Source organism: Varroa jacobsoni, unplaced genomic scaffold, assembly GCF_002532875.2.
Source record: "Varroa jacobsoni isolate VJ856 unplaced genomic scaffold, vjacob_1.0 scaffold_12, whole genome shotgun sequence".
Classification (NCBI taxonomy): domain Eukaryota; kingdom Metazoa; phylum Arthropoda; class Arachnida; order Mesostigmata; family Varroidae; genus Varroa; species Varroa jacobsoni.
Window position 1 is genome coordinate 60979 of NW_019212914.1, and position 20071 is coordinate 81049.

Consider the following 20071-nt stretch of genomic DNA (forward strand, 5'->3'; position numbering starts at 1 on the left):
TGGTCCTGGAAAATCCAAACGGCATGACCAACTGATTAGCCCGTATCCTCCCATTTTATGGAAAACAACGGTAACGACGATGACGACAAATAAGAAAGTCATCTCGGAAAAAAGCGTATCTCGCAAAGCCCATCGGGGTAAGCACAGCTTTACCAGTTACTGTTCAAGTACAGGTTTTCTTCTCACACGACCTAGCTAGTTTCTTTCCCATTCCTTTTTTGCATTGCAGCTAGCTATAGGTACTATGGAGGGAGATTAGACTAGTAAGAGTTGTGTTTCTGTGGCTCTTTGTCTTTAGCTTTGAAGCATTGGTTTCTACTGCTCTGAGCGTCCCCGGCTCCACCGGTTCCTAAGTAGTTTTCTGGCCGTCGTTGCACTATGTGCATATCATGGTTGGCTACCAGCTTGTCTGTCGGTACGCTTCCGTAGTTGACACGTCGTAGTACAAGAATCCAATAATCCTGTTCTTCCATTTGGTACAGACTCAACTCTACACTAACATAATCTACGCTATCCCACTGCTAATCCCTTGCTGAGACAGGAAAGTGACGGACGGACCCAGCGGTGTGGCTCTTCGACGAACGGATGTCCAACGAAACCGCTTCTACATCGCGTTACTCCGGTTGCGGTGTTAACAGTAACATAAAGTATGTTACATGTCACATTTACATTAACATAAACGCAAGCAATAGTATCGTCTTTGTTCAGTAGACCAAATCAAAATTACTAACAGCATTTTCCCCACGTTTTCATCAACAACAACTAAGTGCTCTTTAGCGCAGTTCATGAAGCATGCTGCTAATGATGACGCAGGAAGCGAAAGAACGCGGAAGTTAGCAAGCGAACTTGAATAAATGAAGAGTGTCCCGTAATAGAGAAGCAGAGCTGAGCAACAGATACATATTCCCACGAAGGTTTCTGACTATCGACTATGACAACCCCGGGGGACCAATAGGGCTAACGGCATAGGCGATCGTAAAAGAGAACCGCGGCGTCGAGCTACTGTCGCTGTAACGTTGGAAAGAAGAGGCGCCTAAAGCCTATCTGTTTGGGATGCTAAACAATAGTATCACATCTACTCGACCCTCGGAGGAGATTGGCCATTGTTTCCCTCCCCTCAGAGCCCCCTCCTAATCGCATCGCCTAACTCTCAGACGGGTTCGACGAGTTCATATTCAATGCCCGCATATCCTCTACGCCACTATCTCTCTCTCAGTCACTATTCGCGTCGAAAACACCACGGTGCCCGTTCGAGGTCTCCTCTGACGGAGCCGGTAGTAGGACTCCATCATAGGCCCGCTTACTGCATTGACTTTTACCCTGGCTGTTCCCCTATTTTTTCACAATGCCCAAATTTGATGCTACGATACGACGACACGGCAGCATGTCATGCCATCGCCAATCGATGCTGACTTTGTTGCTTTCGATGCGACAGGTTCTGCTACCGAAGATCCATATTGTTGCCCCAATTGAAGGTCACTGGGTTTCCTTGTCCCAATCGACTGGACCCGACTTGTTCGACTTTCTACGATGCGCAATCCCGCCAGCCGGCGACCGGTATTAGATCTGCTGCTTCAATCATCGGTTTCCTTCGATGGTCCGTAAGACACTGAAGACCATGTACTACACAACTTTACAACGAAAATGTGCCCCAATATCCTAATGTGTAGTCGCGCGTCGTGCGCGATGCTCAGAAGAACATGTTTAATGTAAAATGAAAAAGAGAAAACAATAGTTGCTATTTAATTGCTTTAGGGATGGTTCGAGGCAAAGTTGTCAATGTCACCCGTGAACGACTAAACGGCTAGTCCTTTTAACTGAAAGATAAAAAGGTTAATGTAATGGTTTCAAGAGTAGTTTGGAGGAATATCTTATCCAATGGTGGGCTGCGATAATATATTTAACTAAAAAGTCTATTGAAATACAATATATATGGGCTAATGCAAGCTATACGGTAGAGAGGTTAGATGTGTGTCGTGTATCATCGGTTTCCTCGTAGGTGACAAAAGGCTGCGGCAGTATGTGAAGTACAAATGTTATAGGAATCAGGAGGTATAGCCTGTCAATAAGACAAAAGATTTCAGAACGGAGGCTCGACTTGCTCCAATTAACAATTATTGTTATTCTACCTCAAGTAAACAAAAAAACGCGGCCATTTCTTTCTGGGATGAATTATAAAATGTGCAAGCTTTTCTTCTTTGAGATGACAAAGCTTTTATCAAAGTGTTTTTTATCATAAATTACCACGAAATCAGCAATTCAACTACTTACTGTACCAGCAAATCGCACACTAAATACGGTAGACATTTGAGTCACACTAAGCAAGCTGTGAAGTATTTAATTTAGATGACAAATCCCGACCAGGACCAGAAAAACTGCTCGGCAAATTGAAGCACCACCGTAATAAGCAAAAGCGTTACTGGAGAGGCAACCACATCAACTCGTTGATATTGTCTTTTTCGGACAAGTTTGTCACTTCATAAACGTTTCGGGTCCTACGTCCTGAATTGGTGTTAAGCCTTGCTTCCGACGGCAGGCTTTTACAACGAAACGAAGCGTGTCAACGCCCGGTTTCGAACATATACCGTGGTGTATCTTTAGGTGAAGTGAGTAAACGCATTATCATTGTACCATCACGGGGACCTTTCTGTCGATTAAACACCCCTACTACTTCCCTGAGATTTCTTGATGGACCGTGTCTACTTCATGACTTCTAAATCTCTTCAAGGATTTACCATGTGCCAAATGTCATTCAAAACTAGACTAAAAGCTAGCCTACGTTGCTTGCCGTATTGACATATGTTTTTTTACATAAAACCCCATAAGTTCGTTTGTCTTTACCGTGAAAATAATGAAAAAACTCATCTATTTAGTTCGGGATGTTGCCCTTGAGAATAAATAACCTGGCAAGTCGTCGGTTACCGGGTATCACTAACCGTGTGCAACGAAGGTTGAGTATGGTAGTAATCACAGGATACATCCTGGAGCGACTCAGTTGTCGACCTCCGTTGCAGAGCACTGCTCAACGACCACTGACTGCTTGGGCCACCTGTAACACAAAGCCGCAAGAAGCAAATGAACGATCCGCTCAAGATTACCATAAGTTAATTTGAAAGAAAAAAGCTGTCCTAAAACGCTGTATACGTACGATACTATCTAATTAAAAGCACTTACATGCATACGACTATGGGAATATCTTTGAAACACCAACGTAATTAGATTTTGTTAACATAGATTCATCTGGAAACTGTTATAAGAACATACTGTCAGTAAGTGTGAAAAGCTTTTAACAGTGTAAATAGACAGGGTCTGAGTTGGAAAGACACCTTGAAAACCTTAAAAGGAAAAACGTATACCCGCCTTGTCTTAGTTATTTCTATTCGTTTTGTGTTTAGAGCAGCGCATACAAGAAGAGCCATGGCAGGACGGAAACGCTAGGTCACCAGAAAAAAAGGAACTACCGCTCAACGGAAACGATGGGGAAGAGGCAGGCAGATGGAAGACGAATAGTAATAATAAGAGGGTGAAATAAAAAAGCAGTTAAACCAAGTGTCGAATCTGTCTTTCTTTAGACGAAATTCACCAGGATGCTGGCGCCGTTTTGGATCCGGCTGTTCGCCATTATCAACGCCGCCCCCAGCAATGCCCGATTAATGCAACTGCGACTCATTACTACCACTATGACAACGCAAATTCTCACCGCCTGCTGGTCCAACTTCCCGTTTTTTTCCGCTTCTGTTCCTTCTCGCGGCTGAAGGAGTCATCAATAGTGGGTGGCAGAAAATAAGGCAGGAAGAGGGAGTGGGGAAGTGCTTTAAACACTGCTCTGCTTACCACTCCTGCGAGTGACGGGTAAGCGCTGGCTGAAAGCTTTCTTTCGCCTAGATTCCTGAGCCATCGCCTTAGTTTGTGTCCACATCTCCTCCGCGTTGCCGACCCATGCGACAAAATAGCAAGTTCTTTTCTTCTCAACTGGATTTTTTACAATGGCAAAATCCCCTCCTAATGCTCCCCTTTTCCATGCATGTTCTCTCAGCTCGTTGCGCTTTTGAAGGGCCAATGAGAACACTCGTTACGTCTCCGCTTCCTGCTGTGATCAGGCCCCAACCTCCGGCCTACCTCTCCTGTATTGACCTTCCTTCTCGCACCCCCCAACGAGCTCCAAGTTACCGTGCGCCTTGTCACAACGACATCTTCCCGAACTTCCCGCTTCAATTTGCAGCCCCCGTTCGTCCTCCCTTGCGGAACAAACGACGAGCAAACGTTGACGTTTCCCGTAGCTGACTCCGTAGGGTAGTCAATGAGTTTTGAGAGGGACTTCTGAGAAATTCTCGCTCAACATTATCAAAATTTGGCTCTTGCAGAGTAAGCCGAAAGAGGCTTGAACAGTGAAAAACCGATTTGCTGCTGGGACAATCAACCAGGACTTCTAACAACCAGAGGAAAATTACTGCTAGACTCCTACTGGACAACAAGCTGCTGTCACGTTAGGGATTGCAAAATATCACATTTGCCCCGTTGGTCTGCGCTATCTATAGGATAGATACGATGCTGGTTAAGGTGAAAGGACAGGCCCAATCAATATTTAGCTGACAGCGTCGCAACGTCTCGAAAGGTGTGATAACTAATAATTACAACCAAAAACCCGTAACCCCGGACAAGAAATACCAAAAATCAATTCTTCTATTTACAAAATCAGATTATGCTCGCAAATCTAATTTTCATGTGTTTTAATACGTGCGAGGTTTAAAAGACTGAATTGCGTACACATGGTTTAACGAAATAGGCTTATTTTATACATAACAGCTAAGAAAGTTTCTGATTTTTCTACATCAAAAACGTCTGTGGCTGCTTGCCGAAATCATTGAGCCTTTCATGTTGCTCAACATTAAATATATTTTTAATATTAGATAACATTGTTCAAAAGCTAACTCAGACATTTAGAAGTCTGAACCCCGAAGTAGGCGTCGTATGAGATTGAAATGGAAGATGTACATTTCTCGAATTATTGCAACACATCAGTTATTTGGGCAAAAAACATGCTTTATTTAGGCCTATTGGGTTGTACACTTGAATTCAAAGGAGGACATACGCACTACGTAATTAGACGCCATCTAGAGAACCTCTTAATGGGCAACCGACTTTTTGTCAACATTCAAGAGACTTGGCAAACTTGTCGTATTTCATGGCCTCCCTTTTATGAAATATATTTATCTAATTAAATTAATAGGTACATAGTAATTTCAGCCCTTACAAAAAGTAATTGGAAATCACAATTCGTAGTATTTCATTATTGAGGTCTTACACAATCAACAGGTACATCGATATATCCCTATCCCCTTTGTTTGAATTCAAAGCAGTGGATTAGTAACAATACGTTGGCTGGCCTATGGAGGCAACCTCGTCGAACTCTGAGTAGCCAGTGAAGTGGGTTGCAAAACTGCCACAAATAGGATCGTTGTTCCACCGACAAGCTGCCGAACCGTAAACTTCTACAAGATAGGCATGATAGCAAGAATGTGCGGAAAAAAGTTCTCTATAAGAGTTAGATTTGACCATCTGTCTTTGACACAGTCTGCCGATTTATTGGTAAGAAATGGCACCGGCAAACGTATGTTCATCACTATATTAAAGATCTCGTATATGTTTAATGAATTCTGGTAACAGAAAAGGAAATATGGAAAGCAACAGTGTAAGGAGATAGAGCTATGATCACAAGCGGTAAAAAGGACGAAACGCAAATAAATAACGTGCATTTCCACTACATAACAATTGTGATCTATGATAACTAGAATAAGCAAACGTAAGCAAAAAAAAAACTCAAGCAAACTAACCAAGCAGCGGTGTGAGACTGTCTGGATGGCTGATTGGATGCCGTCGGGAATACAGTGCTTCCTGTATCGTAGAAGCAGTAGCAGAACATGTGTTAAGTATAGATATCGACTAATTTAAGCGGTATTACTATCGACTATTGTCACGTAAGTTAAGAGCGCTAACATGAAACATTGGCTTCTAGGTAAACACAGATACTCTATTTATATAATACTGAAAAAAAGTATGTCTCTATGTCAATCTCAGATCTCCCACACAAACTGGCCGCTTTGGTCTAATCTCGATCGGAAGCTAAATATTCGTCAAGAGGCGGGCTGTATGAGATAAAGCCAATTGGATCTTTTCTTTGCGGAACCAATTTTATTTTACGATAGAGCGTGATGTTAACTAGCTAGTTAGGTAAGTCAATCCTTTTTAGCGATAATAACTGGAAGTTCTCTAAAGATTTATATTAGTAGTTTTTTTTTCTCGTTTTAACAGCACAAGTTGGGCACAAAATTAGGTTTTAAAAATCTTTTCAATTTCTAAATCTTACTATTAACCAGTAAAATGGTTTTTGCCTAACTGATATGTCGATGTAAAGCTAGAGGAACGGATTAACTGAGATGAAATTGGGTGAACGCAACAGGGTATCTAGTAAGAATTGAAGGGAAGTGGCGGTTTCTGTTAAATAAGATATCAGGCTTGTTGAAAAATTTCGAGAAGAAAGCAGAATTACCTTAAGGCCCAGACACCTGTAAGTGTGTCAACTTGCTATCCAGCAATAGCTTATGTCAATGCGATGTGTGAAATAGGCTACCCACAATAGAGTAAACGTTCTCCTGCCAGATCAGCGAAAGTCATCATCATCATCAGTGCAACCAACAATCGTCACACGACAACCAAGTCCTAAAGGGACTTGCAAGGGTCTAACTATAATAATAGGTGTAGACCCGCAATCAACCTATAACCCACAATAAAATTTGTTCGTATTACAATAGACTTATATCTGGATAAAAGGATAACGGGTCGGGTAGCTGCAATGGTATAACTCTTAGCGCATAACCGAAACGCAGCGATTCACGTTAGGCCGCGAATGAAATTATATTAGTTGGATAAGTTAATGGTAGACGACGATTATATACAAAACGACGACAAAGGCTGCAGCATCTCGGAACAATGCAACCAGAGGATTCGAGAAGATCTATCAAGTCACTACTGAACTGACAGATTTTCTCGAATTTCTTAAACTGAGGGCCCCCGCCGTACTTAACGAACTAGATTGACGCGAACCACAACCTCAAGTGGTCACACTTCCAGGAGTAGGTACCCGCACGCTGATCACTTAGATCATACAGAATGAATGTGATCTGTCTATGCGTATCAGTGTCACGACCAATTACGTATTTACTTGCAGCTCACAATATACAATCGCGTTACAACTTTCGCGCTGTCTAACGTCGAATCACTGAACAGGAACTGCGCGATACAAGGCCGACGCCCGCTAGTTTCATTTATGCTCATGGCAGCTTTATGTGACACATTATATGATTATTATCGAACAAGCGAGCTCATAGTTGCTAAGCGACAATATTACCGTTAGCTAGTGGTACCATACCCATGGGGGGTGCCATTTTTCATTAAAGTCCAAATCAGCAGGGTTCGGCCATCACAGCCCTAATCTATAGTTAAAAATAGCTGATACTAAGTTTTCAAACCAACACTGCAACACCTTGGAGACCTTACAAAACCTGAAAAATAACTTCGTTTAATGATATGTTGGAGATATGGTTCGAGAGGAACTGGTTACCGGGTCAGATCGAAATTTTCTAAGGTGAACGGCACGCACCGACAGCTTCCGGATTGCCGATCGAGCAACCACTGTCTAATTAATACATTTATAGATCTTCAAGCTGCTGCTGCTGTTGTTGTGGTTGGTACTAGTCGAAAACACGTTCGCGTCTAATTTAAGAAGAACGTTTAGCTTTTCCACCAAACATCCCGGCACCACCTTATGGTCTCTATTCGACAATTGAACAAGATTAGTTTGACATAAGAAAAATCCTTTGTTTTCATTGATACTTTAGCTCTGCAACACTTCGTCTGTTATACCGAGTTGTAGAAAAAGTATTATGCGTCCTTCTATCTATATAGCTTTAAAGTAATTTATCTCAGATTAGATCAAGCGCGTCAGGTCGGCGCGGGTCTCAGTCGAAAGCTGATATCTGGCAGCAGTGAGTGTCAAAAGGAATTGTGGGACTACCATTAGGATGAGTAACGAAATTTTTGCAAAAATTTGTTTTCTTACGGAACTTTATTACGATAAAGATAAAAAATCAGCACTGTTTATGGTCAAGATGCGTTATCGAAAAAGAACGGCCTAAAGATGGTTCTGGAAATTTCGATGTGCTCCTCGCAGTGGTCGACCAAGTGCGGAAAGAGATGGTGGTAGGTGGAACAAAAGCGATACGCCAGTAGCTGTGTTCCCGCCAGGGAACAAAACGTTCACGACCACAGAGTTTTAAATTATTTCAATAGGCTGAATGTTTGGGTGAACGAACGAATCGACATATTTCCAACCGCAAAACTCTGCAGAAGATCGAACCATTTCTTGCGCATGCGCTTCATTACGTATGCTGAAAAGTAAATCGCATAAAACAACGGTGTACAAATAAAAAAAAGTGTGCGCTTTTAAATCTGTGGCAAAGCCCACGCTGACGCCAAACAAAATGGTACAGGACCTAAAAGGAACCGTGCATTGTGAGTTGTCCGTTTGGTAAAACGACCGATCCAGACTGTTCACAACTAACAAGATCACAACAAACCATTGAAAAAAATAGACCGGGCACGGTGAGATAAAACGCATTAGTTAAACCTGCTAAACCTGTTAAACCTGCAACACTGACCGACCAAAACATTTTAGCTAAAATTACTGGAAAAGTTTAATGGGAAATTTGAACGCATTCGTCGTACTATTTGGGCTTTGCATGCCCAGGCCATAATGGTTTCGGTCTCTGCAGAACTTCTTAGAGATAATAATTGAGTTTCAATTTTTTGGCCAAAACCTCTACAGTGATGTAGTTATGATGCTGCCTGAAAAATATATTTGATTAAAATGAAACAAATTTAATTAAGTGATATTATTTTAAAATATTATAAAGTAGCTACAGTTTTGGCTTCTTCGGCCACCCCAGTTATATCAAAATACTAAGACGTACAACACGTGCTAGAAGGATCAGGTCAATTATCAACGTACTACGTGGTATTCGTACTCTCGACACGTGTCGCAAGAGTACGAATCAACGTTCTGGCCAATAAGGTGCTTCATTTGCCGATAATTGTGTCAAGTTGAGATAGATACGTTTATCTACGCACTTAGAGACAGCCTTCTACTTTTACCTGCAACTTGCTAAAATAATGAACCCAAAATCAGCCCCAAATACCAGTGCAGTGCTGCTGGACGTGACATGTACCGTAGGGCGTAGGGTCGAGAAATATTTGTCCAAACCATAATACACAGGCTATAACAATATATAACGAGAAGAGCAGAACTAGCCGTAAGGAAAGAAACTAAGTGTGTGTTTTGTACGTGTGCGTACGAAACGTGTCCGAGCTCGTATTTACTTCAATGCTGATTGACCTTGTGATGTTGTTGCTGCTGTTGCTGCGCGACCGATGAAGCCGATGGAGGTTGACCCTCTCGTGATGGTGGCCGGTGATGAGGTGGCGGTGGCGGCTGTAGCTGGGTCTGCAACGCCCCTTGTGGCTGCTCGTGTTCAGAGCCAACCAGGCTGCTGCACTCGGAACGATTGAGCGTCTCATCCGAACCCCGACCGCATCGATCTCCTATAAACCACCGAGAAAGATCAACAAACGCACTGATATTCGAAGTTCGAGGGCATGATATACGGCGAAAAGATGCATTATATATATATGCGTACTCTTTGGTAGCAAGCTCTTGTAGTTGCCTCAGTACAAGGACTTGCTACCAAAGAGTAACGAGCGAGATAAGTTAGCGTATTCATATGTATACATATAGGTCAAAGCAGGTGATGCTATGCGTTTGATAGGATTCAAAAAGAATTGTGCATTGTGAGTTGTAGCCATGGTCGACGATAATGAAAGGTGCTACAATCAAATACAAGTTGGACAAGGCCATCTTCAAGCTAAACACGTAGGGACAACTTAAGTAGAGCATGACAATATACGAATGTATATTATTATCAGAGGGTACGTTAACGTGTTAGGTGAACTCTGTTAATTTAATGGTTCAGTATGACATTACCTGCTCAACGTAGCCAACCACACCTTTGCCTCGTCGTTGGTGGATTTGCAGAAGGCAAGCTAACTTTTGTAAAACCATCATGATGCATAGATGACGCGACAAGCTCATCCTAATAAATTTCTCATTTACTAGGGTAATCAAATGCAAATTGTCGTTTTACTTTACTACTTCTTGCTATTTTCGATTTCTACTGAACATCACGTCTGGTCGCTACAAACGTGCCCCTTTCGAAGATATGTCGCACTATAATTGTGCCTTTTAAGTCCACGTATGGTAACATCAGCCTCCGACTAACAGTCTACCGCTATTGAATGATAAGGCCGAATGAAGAATGAGAGGGGCCATGCCATGCTAATAAATGGATGAATCGATGATATTAATAGGATTATCAAGACTGCCATCATTGTAATCGCTGCAAGTCATCACAGCTCGGGCTTCGGTTATCTCATCAAAGACATGCTGCGAAGATGATCAAAGGCTAAATGCTCTACGGGGCTTACGACGGTCCACGTACGATCGTCCGTTCGGTCCACTGGACAACGACGAATAGCAACAGAAAATGAAATATCAAAATCGCGAAAATAACAAAAATCCTTGTTAAAAGCAGGGCCGATTCTCCATAGTTGTATTTGCCATTCAGGCCGTGTAACATTACTCCCAGAAAACCGTACTAATAGTTTATAACATTCATGTAAAAATTAAATATATAGAAAAAAAAAAATTCGGAACTTTTAAGAACACCCTAGTAAGGAAAGAAATTGGTTTTCGGCAAGATCTCGTGCGTCTCAGTTTATATTAGCTTTAAAATCGTTGCGTCACTGTTCCTTACGTTACACCGCTAGAATAGACGTTGCGTTCTGCTTTCGACACCGCGGTATTGACAATAACGCAAATCGAGAAGAATATGCAAATCACGTATAAGTTGCTTTATTCGAAAAAGCAAGCCAAATGTATATTTATTATAAGAAGCTTTAAAGCTTCTGCTCAACGGTGCACTGTCACTTTCGCACGGTCGCTATCATTTTACCGTTTTTTTCGACGCCCCGCTTCGAACCACCACCCGACGAACTAATAAACCCCGGAATTTTCAAAGACAAAATTTTTGTTCGACGTAAGGGTTCCATGTGTACGTACTGGCATAGACAAACGTGCTTGAGGCCAAGCAGTCGCTCAAAAACATTTACCAACTGGACGACCGACAATTCAGATGAGCTACTCTACTGATGGATTTTAGCAGACGGCACCTTGTACGAAAATAACATTCTTCGACGCACTGCTCAAGCCATACAAAGCTGTCATTTAACTATAGATGGGGACGATTCCGTACATTGAAAAAACGACGGTTTTACAGTTCATGCTAAAAGCAGATGACCGTATGTTTTAACAGCAGCGAGTCGTATACGTCGGCTTGAGTCTTGGTTCAATTCATGATCTGAAGTCTTAGGTAGCATGTTGCCTTACTCAGGCTCTATCACTACGCGAGTGTCCACAATAACTGCATGGCAGGTCATTTTTAAAACCAAATAATTATGGATTCGTCTCTTCAAATGATGACACCCGTTTGAAACTCAAGGATTCTTCTTGTAACCGGTCTGTGATATTCAGAAACAGAATTATATTGCCGTTTGTCTCTATTCATCTTATCCTTAGAAACGGCATTTCCAGATTATTTAAGGTAATATTAATAGTAAAATTTAAACAGTAGAGGCAAAAATGATGGGACGTACATTTAGCTTGAATATGGTCATGGTACGGCGGAGAGTGAACAACGGTTCCTTCTAAATGTGTACTCAGAAATGGCGTTTCTAGCCAGTAGTAATAATGTAAGTAATGGCGTTTTAGCAGTGGTAATAGCAAAACAAATCAACTACTTCGTGTGCCCATATATCAATCATGTTTATCTCCTAGATTAGATTGGCGTCAAAGAGAAAATCTCATAAAAACTGTCACTGCCACTGAGACATTCATTGCGTTCAATCCTCTCGTTTAGGCGATAGATATTTGATCCCTGGCTTTGAAGGTTGTCCTTCCATCCAACTTAAGGTCCCCGTTTCTCCTTTGAGTTGATTTCGACAATTTGGGATGGATCTAGTAGCTCTATCTGCCAGTATACGCATAAACAGTTGCAAAAGCAGTAGCAGGACTATCACCACAAAGTGACATGCAAGTCCCAACAACAAACAGTCGGGTTGGCGGACGGTTAGTGGGTTGGTATCCTTCCGATAAGGTACCGAAAGCCCTAAAGGAAATGGAGGGACCATTGCCGGGTGTTATTGACGACGATTACTCTCAATTTGCAAGAAGGAAGGCGGATCCTGCAGATCCATTTTATCCTTTACTGCTCTTTCCTGCTTCTTCGCTCTTCTCTTCTTCGTTGTTTTCTCAACCACAAAACAGACCGAAAAGGCCTACATTTTTTTCGTAATCATCATATGTAGTTTCGTAGTAGGTTTTCAATTTCTTTAGTAAATGAAACAGCAGGCGCACCTAATTAACTTCTTTCTCAGCTGGGCTACTTACGGTTTGAATGGTTCAGTGGCCGGATTCTAACCTCTTGTTCTGCCTCATTTGTCCACCACTTAAACGACGGATACTTTGCTCACCCAACTCGAGCCCACTTTAGTTCACCCGAGTCATTCTTAACTGCTTCACAGCCCCAATACAGCTTCCTGTTCTATCTCCTTTCCTTCCCCTGATTCGACCTATGTCGTGAAAATGTACACCATATCTTTTTCCCTCCCCTTTTCCTTGACCATCATCCACATCTCGCACCTAGATTACGCTGCAGACATCTCGTTATGTGTTGTCGGTTTATAGCGCCGTGCCACTTTCCTACTATCACCGTCACCGTCATACTCCCTTGATGGTAGTTTCGTTTCGCAAACATTCTACATGCTATCAGGGTCCGCCCCGTCATACTTCATCGTCTTAGAGCAAGTATTCTCGCTAGCTGGCACGCTTCGTTTGCCTCGTCAGACCCTTTTTTACTGACAAGTTGTGCGCTGCAGGCCTTCGACTTCCAGGAGTATCTGCGCAAGCACGCATCCCACATCTACTTCCGGGGTGGCGAACTTCCGTTCTTCGCATCAGACGATCCTCCCCGTTAACCTGGTACTATCTTCTATGAGACGACGATAGCCAACTCGTTGTTATTCCCAATCACCAGCTCACGTTTTCTCTACTTTTCGTTCCCATTAGTTTTTCATCGAGCCATCGCTACGTTTCCATATTCTGTTCTGTCCTTTTATAATTCTTCTCTATTCATAGCATCGCGTCGGTTTAGAATTCTTGTGCTCGCAGTACGATTCGAGATAATCTGATGTTAAACTCTCATATGTGAGCATATGGATAGATACATACATTCAGAAAGAAAGATGAATGAGTAAAAAGGGGATATTGAGGTTGCCGAGACCGCGAATTGCTAAGGTTTAAACATGAAACAAGGTCCAAAACGTTACTCAATAAGATTCGAATCCGGAAAAGGAAACTTCAGTGGACGCAAATTTGACATCCAGGCTAGCAATGATACCTATCATGTACGGTGTATATCTTGAGAGTTCTGAATGCATGTGAGCTGATAGTAATAGCAAAGCTATCTGAGGCAGTACATTGTTAAGAACCTGTGAGATTGTAACTTTAAGATTTTAGCCCTTATCGTTATGAAAATCGTGTACGAGTATCTGAGATGGTTTCAAAATGGGTTAAAATTTCATAGAATCCGTCCATCCAATTTACAGCGCAGCAACAGCAGAGTAGTGAACCCGAAATGGTCGCATCAACTGCTTTCTATCCTAACCAGGTAGTAACCTTACGGCCTTATCTTACTTGCTAGCAGATATATTTTTTTAAAAGAGAGCAGTGTACAGTTAACGATAGTTAGGATAGGGACCTAGATATAAACAATGCCTATTATAAGCCGAAATTCTGTATGCGTACCATTTATTGTCAGTTCTACTGCGTATAATCAGTCAAGAGACATAGTTGGTTTTAATTGCTTAAACTACGGTTTACATTTTTACTGTAAAGGCATCTAGAGTAAGTTGCTTATAATCATAAGAAGTAATTATGTGATATGGTTCAACTGAAAAAAAAAACTATATATACCAAAAAAAAATAGTCAATGCAAGGTTAAAAATATATCTTTTAAAAATCACCTAATTTCTCTTACATACAGAATAAGTTAGTACAACCACAACTTCCACACTGAATATACTTTAATATTCTTCCCTGAAATTTCCGCATTACTGTTAGTGAGTACGATTTTAGCTCAGGCCAATAAATTGCTGCAAATGCAAGTCTAGTTGTGCACATCTGTATCCCCATACTCGAATAGTAAGCGATACCAAACGTAATGTTTTTTTTTTCGAAAGGGGCTTCGAGGGGCCCAGCGCTTCAAGTGATAGCGAACTCCTACACTAAGTGGACGTAGCGGCTCTATCGAAAGCATACGAAAAACAGGCCACAAAGCAATAGATATAACATAAGCCTAGCACGTAATCGGCCGTTTAGGTAGTAGTTAAAGCTGCGCTACTGGACAGTTTGCATCTAACTATGTACAGACCATAGAAGGCTATCAAGTAAGCTAAGAAATAAACATACGAAGATAAAACTTCGATAGTGCTTATCAAGTAAAAGAACCCATGCCAACTCACTTGCTAAAATTTTCAATCTGTTCAATTAACCAAAAAAATCAAGTTACTCGAATCGTTTTTCAATGCTAGGTTTCTTCGTCCGATAGCTCCGCCTTTATTAAAAGCCTAACGCGTCTACAATGCGTCTATAGAGTATAAATGTCAAAATTTCGATAGCGTAACCATCGTAGATGAGCTTATCATGTTCGCAAACCGAAATGGAATTCACTTGAGTGGCCACGGTTTATGCTCCGTAAAGTAAATTGGAAAAATTGAGCGATAGATTGACTGAATTGGGTAAGCAGCGACAATATTGGCAAACGGTGTACATAACCGCGGCACTAAAATTTAAAAATATATAATATGATTTCATTTGTGTATCAGGTATGCTGCACCCGGAATCGTACTCGTCAGAAACTCGCCAGTGACAAGAAGCTGATAGATTAATTGTAGATCTCACAAAAGACTACAAATACTATCGGCTAAGTTCTAAGATAGCTAATGTGAGTGGGGGCGAAGCTTCGAATGGATTAAGAACGTTGAAACAAACGGACAGGGGCTAAGCTAGAGTAGAAATGAAAGATATTAAAAGTCGGCCTTTCACAATTATTCCTGTTAACAATTTGCTTTTGACAGGGTATTCAATCGTCTTATGGAGGTCTCATTAACGACTAGCTGACGCATCGTTATTTAATAGAAAAACACTAGTTCAAAATTATCAGTATGATACTAACGCTTTAAATAAAATAAGACATGTCGATAATGTAAATCATATAACGTCAAATATAAAAGCTCGATCGAAAGAAAGTTTCTCTCGATCGCTAAAGAAACGAAGTTTTCATGATTATGGAGGACGCCAACAATAAGAGGCGGATCATTGCACAGAAAAGCACATATGTTAGAATAGTAAAAGAAAGAGGTCGAAATTTCTAAAGTTTAGCACCTAATTGCATTAAGATGGGCAATCTTCAAACCGATGAAACGGACTCGAATATTTGAACTTACTTGAATTTACCAAATTCTAATTGTCATTGTTTAAGTGTGCCCGATCATCTGATGAGGTTTTGAAAAATAACGCAAACAAATCTATGCTAAAGCAGATCGGAGAAGCTTTAGAGTAAGAACAGCTAGTAGGTGACGTTGCTGATTTATATAGCTTGCACATGAGCATGTTTTTAGTGGCTACAATGAGTTCTAAAAAATATAGAAAGAATATTATTTGCGAGCGTACTACTACTACCAGCCTTGCGATTAAATTCCATATATTCATTTCGCCGTAAGCACCTTAGTGGAACAGCTCTGACGTGTGATAGGGAATTTCCGTACTTTTGCCATTTATGTACTATAAACGAGAAACCTTTGTACTTATCAGAGATACAAACTGAACCAGAATGAGGTCACGTGTGCTTTGTTTGTTTATCCATTTCTTTTCCACCTCACCTTTTACCTTTGACCCTCGGTTTCCATTTGGTCGTAAGTCCATAACAGACTGAACTTAGCTAGCCAAATAAATGAGCATCTTGAAACGAAATGAGAGACACATAGAGGACAGGACTAGAGGAAACAGGCGCTGTGGATGTTAGGGACCAGTGCCTAAATCACCCTTTCGACATCGTCATCTCCACCGTACGTAGGTAGCCGGTATTGCTATGGCCGAAGCCGTTTTCCACCGCCAGCTGAACGAAGCAAACTACCTCTTCGCATCAATAATGTACACAGTTACCAAGATCGGCGGCCCTTCCTTTGAACATTTGGGTTTTCGGGTTCTAGCTTTGCACAGCCCACATGGCAAGGCCTGTACCGCAAAAAGCTAGTTGCCTGTAGTCAGGTGCGGTAGCAGTAGAAGGGGCGCCAGCCACAGTTTTGCTGAGGTCAAGACGGCTAGAATAAATTCTTAACTCAAAAATTCTGTCTATGAACAGCCAAACAAGCATAAGCTCATACTTAGTTCGCGAAAGAAAAGGGGACAGACAAAAGCTTTATGTTGATTTAATGCGATATCAAAAGGAGGAAAATGCATCGTATTGGTTTTTTGTAGAAAAACCGTGATGACAAAAAGTGAAGATTAGAAAAGTAGCTCGAATTTTCTAACTTTTCTGCATAGACTTAATTGTGTGTCACGGATGCTGCATGCGCAGAATGCATGCAAGAGTCATAGAAAACGATTTTATCGTGACCAGTGCTAAACAGCTGGTCCTGTCAGCTAAATAAAATCATTATTTAGTATTTGTTGATAATCACTTGGTGTATTTGCTTGTTATAGTCGGGTGGCATCTTCGAACAGTATTTATAACACGCATTGTTTAATGAATATGATGCCCTGCTTAGACGTAGAGTTATTAATGATCATGAATTAGGCAAATAGGTTCCGTGCTGACGGAATGTTCGGCCAATAAAATGTTTAACGAAATGACAGCCTTTTCGACTTGCATTTATTGTCTTTAAACCACGTAAACACATTTTTTCAAATACAGCCAATTCAGGCTCTTGCATGATATAATGTCACCAACACCTAAACTGACACGTTTCGATTACGTCTCAAAGCGTTGCATGTACTCTTCCGCTTTATTTCCTTCTGGTTATGTGCTGTACCGTTGGAGATTCAGAATAACTCAATTGAAAATATTCTACAAACGCTGCTATTCATAGGAAGAATGCGTATTATTCGTAGACAGACACGAACTGGCAGCATCAAGGCATATGCACAAATCTAACGCGACTTTAAAAGGCAAATCTATTGGAGTAGGCCATACTGTTTTGTCTGTTAGAAGTACTCTTCTTCATACACCTACATCCTGTTCCCTTAGCGTAACATACTATGCTACCTATACGAGACGCGACGCAACCTGCAGCCCCTATGAGAAGGAATTGCACCAACGACCGAAGGCCCGCGTGCGACTTTCCAACGGTGTGGCCAGAAAAAGCAAAGAAGGTTCGACAAGTGGCGCGCCACGAGTTACATTAAAGAGAAACAGAAAAAGGTGGCCTAGCTAGCCTACACGACAAGCGCTGTAGTAATGAAAGATTGGATTTAGAGTACAGAGGGAAAGAAAGACGAGAGAGAGGCACGAAGAAAAACGTCACTTCTTTTTGCGGCCACAGTCACCGATTTGAACTCCTACGGTACCACCAACGACATTGCGAGTAATGGTAGAGGTAAACGAACATAAAGACGCTAAACACACCAGTACCCTTAGCGATAATTTTAGCGGCGTTTGGAGCAGCAGAAGCAGTAACCTGATGGTAACCGCCGTTTATTAGCTTCAAATTGCACCTTCCCACCGAAGTCGCGACGGCGTCCGACGGGTTTGCCTGTCGTGCCCTCGCTTCTACCCAGTGCCCCTTGTCCACTTACCTTAAACTGGGTTTGGCCAAAAACCCTTTTTCCCTAACACACACGAACCTTTAGGTTTCTCTCGAAGCTGCTATGGCTATAGGTAATGGCCTCAGAAAGGAATCGGAAATAGAGCACAGGGTAAGGGGAGGGGGCGTAGGTTGGGACCTTTCTCTCACGACTTAACGACAGCGCTCATAAGATAGCGACAAGAGATTCACGCAGTAAAGCAGCCACGCACACTGGCTTATATAGACATTCGTAAGAAAGTAAGTGAAAAGATAAAATGTAGACAAAGTCAGAAGAAAGGCGAAACAGGGTTCGGGAAGAAAACCGAACAGTTGCGTGTCGAATGGATGCGTGGTAGAGCCGCTGGAGATGAAGCAGTGTCACTTCGGTGACGGTCATTGTTACCGGTTGTCGATTTGATCTTTGCTGTCGGGGATATCACCGTATAATATGTATGTATTATGGATCATTTCGCCTGAACTTCCGTCCAACACTTCAGATAGTGATATGGTAGAAAGCAGCGGTAACAGGCAAAAAAAAAAAGATGAGAGAATAGACCATAAACATTTCACTATAGATGTCCGGTTAGTGTGCAAGTACACAGCCACCATCGCTACAGCCATTACCAAAGTCGCCAACGTCGTCATCACCATATGCGATATATTTGATTGAAGTTGGTCGACATGACACTGATAACGCAACTACAATGGACAGTTGAACTAATGATTCTCGCACACGCATAGTTTGCTAGCCGAAGCAGTCACCGCAAAACTCTTCTGGCCATATTTAAATCCGTTTCCTCCTAACCGAACTCTCATATCTTTAGATTGAGCCAGCTTCAATAGATTTTTCGTTTGAAGAATGGGGTATTCAAGTATTGAGCAATTTTTCCGTCTCCGAAAAGCAAATTTTCGGCGTTAAAAAATTAAATCTCAATGAAATGCAATGATAACTAATTAGGGCACTTGAAATGCAAAACAATGACAAAATCTTGGCAATAAGAAAGGACAAGTACGACAGAACACCCGGATGTGTTTAGCCTTGTTTCGACTAGACCAGCTAATCACAACAAATAAGACAGTTCCGGCCCTGCGAAATCGTTTATCCATCTTTAGGTAGGTAAGTAACTGTTTTCTGTATATGTACTTTTGTTAATTATTTGACACACAGTCGCGTTTGTATCACATCTTGGCTTTATATATTTGTTGGCGAGATAATTCGGCAGTGTAGATGGAAACGTCTCAATGCAGCTAGAGTTTATGCTTTTTGCTGATATTGCCCCTGTTGCGTCTGCTGTCACCGCCGAAATAACGATCGAGATCTGGTTGAATGCAGTCCTTAAATGCTACACACGTACTTCATACCGCAGGAAAATACATGCGAGGTAGGTAGCACTACAATTCAAATGTTGGATCGGCATGACGTCGTTGCCGTTGTTATTTACCGCACGACTAAGCGCTTTGCGTTGAGGCTAGTCGAGCTTCTAGCTGTTGTAAGTCGGGAATTCGAAATGAAAATGTTACGTTCAAAATGCCATCATCTTGGGGTTTTACTGACTCGAATCTGAGTCGATTGAATGAGCTAACGGTATAGTACGGTGCGGGAATAATAGGACAGCAATTATTTTTGATCTTTTCATTTACCTGCTGCTGCTTTCGCATATTTTCCTATTGCCAATAGTGGTATCATAGTAACTATCCTCTTTGAGAAAGCCTTGATTTAACGTTCATTAACGCATCATTGTATCATCACAGAGACACTTGTGTAAGGCGTCCTGGTGACGGCGAAGGGCGATCTGCTTCATTCTATGGCTGTATTCATTTGTGCTCCTTTTATCCTTCCACGTTTGTTTTGTTTCTTTCACGGCACAAACGCCGTCTTTTCTAATATACATATATACGGTATGATGTAATAAACAAGCAAATATATCCTATTTCTCTTTTATAATGTGAAAAATTATCAATAATAACGGAAACGACGCTTATCAACTGACCGTTCGCA

The 20071-nt window shown here is 41.6% G+C and overlaps 1 protein-coding gene across 2 annotated transcripts in view; it reads right to left on the reverse strand.

Moving 5' to 3' along the window:
- Dlg5 (MAGUK family member discs large 5) overlaps positions 1–20071 on the reverse strand; it is a gene marked incomplete at its 3' end in the record, with an annotated part of 48231 nt that overhangs the window by 26040 nt on the left and 2120 nt on the right. The window contains 3 exon segments of one of the 2 annotated variants that reach the window (XM_022845127.2): positions 2937–3049; positions 5835–5895; positions 9452–9657. In XM_022845127.2, coding sequence (XP_022700862.1) covers positions 2937–3049; positions 5835–5895; positions 9452–9657 — 380 coding nt within the window. 2 annotated transcript variants of the gene reach the window in all.